At 32.6% G+C, this 6,041-nt stretch overlaps 1 protein-coding gene across 1 annotated transcript; it reads left to right on the forward strand.

Moving 5' to 3' along the window:
* Positions 1-818: 818 nt before the first annotated feature.
* LOC149734421 (trimeric intracellular cation channel type A-like) lies at positions 819-4,925 on the forward strand. Its single transcript, XM_089881069.1, has 7 exons — positions 819-979; positions 1,469-1,568; positions 1,829-1,982; positions 2,313-2,443; positions 2,920-3,049; positions 3,865-3,985; positions 4,333-4,925. The coding sequence occupies exons 1-7, from the start codon at positions 962-964 to the stop codon at positions 4,435-4,437; spliced, it is 759 nt and encodes a 252-aa protein (XP_089737195.1). The 5' UTR covers positions 819-961; the 3' UTR covers positions 4,438-4,925.
* Positions 4,926-6,041: the final 1,116 nt, after the last annotated feature.

Consider the following 6,041-nt stretch of genomic DNA (forward strand, 5'->3'; position numbering starts at 1 on the left):
GTTGCGATTGAATTCAAAGCATTTATCGACGTATTTTGTTCAGATTGCCTGTATTTATAATGTTGTTACCGCGTTAGAATATAAACCAATATATACGATAACTTTGCAGGGCGGACATAATAAATGTTTTTATTGCAAAAGTTAGGATAATATATATAGGCGTGTTGGATCTTTGATGTTGCTAGTTCACAGAGCGTGTTTAAGCACCTGCTATTTGCATAAATTATAATCTAATAATCTGTGTTAAAAAAATGGAGCATAATATATAAATAGATGAAGGTAGTTTAGTTTCTTTCTCTTGCCTTTATTCAAAAATGCCTAGAAATTATTTTTGTTTGAAAGGTATTTAATTGTAATACTTGAATTTACAGTAAGCCTACACATTTTTGCTGTGTGTCAGTCATATACTATAGCCTATCATATGTAGCTAGGTCGTAAAATGTCTGTTATTAAATTGTCATTCATTCTCTACATAATTATAGATTGATGTGGCAATTATAAGATTAACCTTTTTGCCCACTCTTGGTTTTTTATCTGTTGTGAGCATTTTTGTGGCTTATTTGCATAAATGGTTCTCTTTTGATTGGTTTGGTCATTTATATCCTTGTGGGTGGGAACTTGAGTGACTTATCTATGGTTGCCACTTCCATGCTCACAGTCAGGTTGCTGAAGCTATTGCAGTGTGTGGATAAGCAGACATGACTTTTAGTTGGTTTGGTCATTTATATCCTCGTGGGTGAGAACTTGAGTGACTTATCCATGGTTTCCACTCCCATGCCTACAGTCAAGTTGGTGAAGCTATTGCAGTGTGTGGATAAGCAGACATGATGACTTAATTATGCTCGTGGGTGGGAAACTATATTCTTGACAAACGTATCAGTGTTGCACATTTGTATTTATATTCACAGGTGTAAATATTAAGATTCATATCTGAATTTGTATCTCGCAACACTGCCTTAGCATGGATGTAATTGAAAAGGTTAGAACAATTATCAATGTATTGTTTAAAATTTGTATTTTAAAGTTTTGATTCCTTTTAATATATAGTGGGGTGGGGGAAATATAGGACATCATGTTCCCGTCCCATTTTTTACTAAACAAAAAAACATTCAGAGAATTATAAAACCGCATCCTCACGACTCCCATAGACTGTTGTTAACTGTTTAAAACACAAACAAGACATTTGGATATTTTGTGCTAAAGGTGTTCCATCTTCTCTTTCCCAACTATATATATATAAACTGTTGGTATAAGACTCTATACACTTGTTTTCAGAAATAGCTGTTCAGGCATTTATGAGCGTATATAGCCTATCTTGTGTAATTTTGTTCTTGTTCCGTTTCTGACAAAATTACGTTAAATTGTCATTTATCACTGCAATGCAAAATTTACTTTTCGTCCTATATGTATGTATATGTATATACCTTATTATCTTTATTAACTTTATAAATCTTTATATTTTTCTCAGTTCTCAGGAAGATTTTGTAAAGAGCTCTTGCCTGCTGCCAAGTGGTATCTTGAGCTTGCGTATGTTATTTCTATGGTTTCACTCGCTGTAAAGTCAGCAGGTGATAAAACAAATTTCATAACTTAAGCTACCTAAATGAATTATATTAAATCTTTATGTAAACTTGTATCATAAATGACTGTTATTTATCTTATTTACTTAATCATTGCAGTTACAGGAAACTAGAAAACTATTTGGATAGTGACGAGAGACCAAAACAATAAAATGGTTAATGAAAAAGCATAGATATATATATGTATATATGCTTATATAGTGTATTTAATTTGACATAATTTACATTTTCTTGTTTTTAACTTCCAGATAAAGCCTGGCACAAGAAGAACCTTTTCTACTCCTATTTGAAAGCAGTTCTGTTTGTCAGGGGCGCGGATATCATCTTAGCTATCTGTAATGGGGATTCCCCCATGCAGCATATTGCCTGCAATTGCACTCTGTTAACAACAGCTGTTATTTGGTAACAATGAACATTTATGCTTAAATAAAATAGTACCTCTGACCCGTCTACTTATAAAACCTCACCCATATAGAATAGATATTATTGGGGTACTGGACTCTGGCCTAAATCTCAGTAACCCAAACATGCCTAATCGTGGGATCTCACCCATATAGAATTAAATGTAAAAACATAAATAAAAATAATGAACTGAAATATGTACAAGTCTGTCATATAAGTATATATCTGCCATACTTTACAGTCCCATTTGCAATTATCCGTAATATATATAAACAAGACTTTTTTTGTTTATTATCACAATGGCCATAATTTTTGCTTATGACATCACAGGTGGTTGATTCTGTTTGTTCCCTTTGATATTTTCAACAAGATCTTGAACATTGAGGTTGGGGACATTAAACCATTGCTTCTTATACTGGAGCTGATGACAGCATTGAGAAATGTGGTGGCAGTTGATGCAGGTGTTGGACTATTAATACATCTTGATATGTTAATGATTTCACTTGTATTTTATTGCAGCCACTGCAGTATTTTATGTGCAAGGCCAATTTACAACTTTGGGTTGACTAGTTGACTTATTTTTTGTTATTTTTTAGTGTTAGATTAGTGGTTGTGTATCTTGATATGTTAAGTTTATTCCATAAAGAGTTTCTCTTATTGTAGATGCAAGAGCATAAATGGCAGAACCAATACGGTCGTTATAACACAGGTGTTCTGTACCATACACATCGTGCCCGCTTACGAGTTACCGCGTATGTAACTTATTTATCCTCTAGTGTTGGGGCAACGGCAGTCGTTATAACCCGGGTGTTCTGTTTCATACACCTCTTGCCCGTTTACGAGTTACCACATGTAGATAAACTGTTAAGAACCATTGTAATATAATATTTAGTATTCATACACACATAATATCTAACTAACTTCATTCCATCTCCAGCTATCACAGCCTCACTGAAGAATTACCCCGGCTCTTATGTAGCGATACTGGCTGGCACATTAGCTGGCAATGGTGGGCTTGTGGTGGCCAGTGTGTTTGGTGACTTCAGCAAACAGATCAGCTCCCCTGAGTGAGTTATTAGAAGAATATGGTCTTTATACGTGTATACGTCACACACGGCATTGTTCGCCCGTGAATGCCACGTGTGGTGATGCAACCACAAACCCCTACAGTCGTGCGTTTAATGCTTGTAGCGTACTGTTATTTCGTTTATTGTGTCTTTCCTTAACTAATTCATTCGGCAGAGTCCCTCCAATCATTCATTAAGTTCATTATAAATAAATCGAGCTTTGAAATAGGTTGTACCTTATCGTCTAGTTATATGTTATTGTCACTTTTTATATATGTTTACTAAGACTTGAAATAACCAACATACAAAGTTGTTTACTTGATGATTCACGCATTTAAATATGGCATGCATTTATGTTGTACAATAACAGAACACCATGTTATAATTTAACCGTCACTTTAATATATGCACTAGTTCTACATAATCACACATATGCATAGGCGCCAAACCTGGGGTGGCAGGGTAGGCAGGCCAACCATATAATTTTCTGCACTAAATTAATCAGTACACGATACAACCAATAAGTTCATATGCAAGATAAAAAAATTGTTGTTGTTTTGCAAATACCAAGATTATATGGGGTCATTACTCATTAGTAAACCAAAGTATTTTGTAGCATTAGTTGTGACATCTTTATATTATTTATGTTAATTTCCCAAACAGAACAACAATATTTGCTTATTATATAAGTGCGAAAACTTCCTTTCTTATTATAGCAAACAAAATTATGATTTTTTTTATATTTTATAACAAATTTTCCCACTTTAACAATCCTGGCAACATTTTAATAATATGTATGTTAATTTCCACAACAGGACAACAAGATTTGCTTTCCTTGCTGCTTGTTCTATTGGTTTGACAAAGATTCTCTGCCCCAAAGTCGTTTCAGCTTGTGTTATGATGGCTGGCTGCTCTTGCTTCATTCTATGTCTTAAGGTGAAAATACTATAATCAATTTTGTGTTAGTGTATCTGACATTAGGTAATTTTCATTTGGTAAACACTTGGTGGATCTGACATATTTTTCTTACGTATGCGTTACGTTTTTGTCATAGTATATCTAACATTTTCTTTTGACGTATATGAAACAGACTTCATTCTATATGGGTGAGATTTTGTGGTAAAGCACTCCAAAGGTCTTTGGATTAGGCCACATTTTTGTTTATACCTCTTTTGTAGAATATGCAAAAAAATAACCTGCTGTGGAATAGTGTTGTTTTAATTAAAGTAAAAATAATAAAATTTATTTATTGTTTTTGATTTTAAAAATTTTACTCTTTCCAGTTTCTTCAGTTTTTTGACCACCAAGTTGAGATCTTTGATCCTATCTATGAGATCATAAAGAAGATTGTTGTTACATGTGACTGGGTGAAGGACAAATATGATTAATTATGACATCATTATAAAAAAATGACAATTTGAACAGCTCAAAGAAATTATTCAAATTTTTTAAAAATTGTATAAAGTGTTAAAAACCAAATTATTTTTTCAAAATTGTGTTTGCACAAAACAGCATATACACATAAATTAGCGCTTGTTTATAAATTGGTGATATTAATTAGGTACGATTAGTGTCTTAGTTTTCCATACGGAACCTAAAGAATGTATTTCTTATGTACAGTGTGTAATCAGTGCCTATTATTTTTTCTTCTAATTGAGTTATAAAATATGTTCCTATTTTAATCAATGTCAAATAATTTCTAGTTTTGAAATAATTTTACCGAATTTTTAATCTTTTTGTTTGGCACTTCGCACTTTTAGTAGCATTAGTTTAGCTTATAATCATGTAGTGGTTTTGTACATATATGTATACTCTGTGTAGATACTTGCATGTGAATTCATTATACCCACTGTATAATAAAATGCACATATTTCTACATGCTGGATTTTGTATGTAAGGACATTAATAACAGAACATATACACCTCATGCTTACTGTAGAGCTAGGTACCGTAGCTAGCTTTTTACAATATTTCTGTTTGTAATAACTTTTGGATAGCTCATTCTAAAACAGTAATGGATGTATATTATGTTTGATGCCCTGGAAGATTCCCTGTTACAATATAGATTAGGCTAGTAGGTGTGTTTTGCATTAACGTTTGGAATCCAATTTTACGTACTAACATTAAAAAATAATACTGAGACAAGTCTAATGGGTGGTCTTTAAGTGGTAATATATTGTTTCCTGTGGGATTTATTTGAAGGAATTTTGAATTACTCTAGGGATTTGTATGTTTACTGCATAATACTGGCAGCTGCTGTAAAAAGATACACCAAATTTGGTATCTTGTTATTAATGCAAACAGTTCGTTTTATTTGTGCAACAGTCATCTTAAAATAAATAATTTATGGCGCTACCAATGTCAAGAAAATTTAATTAATTTTAATTAATTCATAGTTTTGATATATTTTTTTAGGGTGTTGAGCTGCTATAAAAGTATAAAAATGTTTCAGAATTTTGTTATTTATGCGAATAGCTTTATTACAACTGTCATCCGGAAAATTAATAATTTATGCCACTATTATTGCCAATGGTAAATGGAAAATGCAAGTTTCTTAAAGTAAGCAGAAAAAGAGGGCATTTCAATTTGAAAAGGCACAAATTTAAATGGCAAAAATAGCCCAAAAAAGCGGAAAAAGTAAGATATGTAATCCCAATAGTGTATTTATAAATGAAAACTATTGTAATGTATGTTTTCACAAGGATTTATTGTATTTTGTAAACCAAACTGTCACCGCATGTCTGCGCAAAACCGCAAGAAAATCCACCACGTTATTTTAGAAGAAGTTTCCCTTTTTCTCTCGTTCCCTTTTTCACAACATTGTTACGTCAGTATGAGGAACGCTATCCCGCGTCGCGGCAACGATTTGAATTATGCTTGGAGTACTCGAATATTATAACACGCTATTTTATTTGTTGATATCTGTAGGTTAGTTCGTATTTTGTGAAAAGCAGGTTAAATTCGAACCTTCCCTTTTAAATAGTCGTAACAT

The sequence above is a fragment of the Ciona robusta genome, chromosome 7 (assembly GCF_009617815.1).
Source record: "Ciona robusta chromosome 7, ASM961781v2".
Taxonomy (NCBI): Eukaryota; Metazoa; Chordata; class Ascidiacea; order Phlebobranchia; family Cionidae; genus Ciona; species Ciona robusta.

Excerpts from the sequence above, each read along its gene's own strand:
- LOC149734421 (XM_089881069.1), top strand. Across the intron at positions 1,569-1,828 it reads ACTCGCTGTAAAGTCAGCAG|ATAAAGCCTGGCACAAGAAG; the intron begins GTGATAAAACAA and ends TTTAACTTCCAG. Across the intron at positions 3,050-3,864 it reads AAACAGATCAGCTCCCCTGA|GACAACAAGATTTGCTTTCC; the intron begins GTGAGTTATTAG and ends TTTCCACAACAG.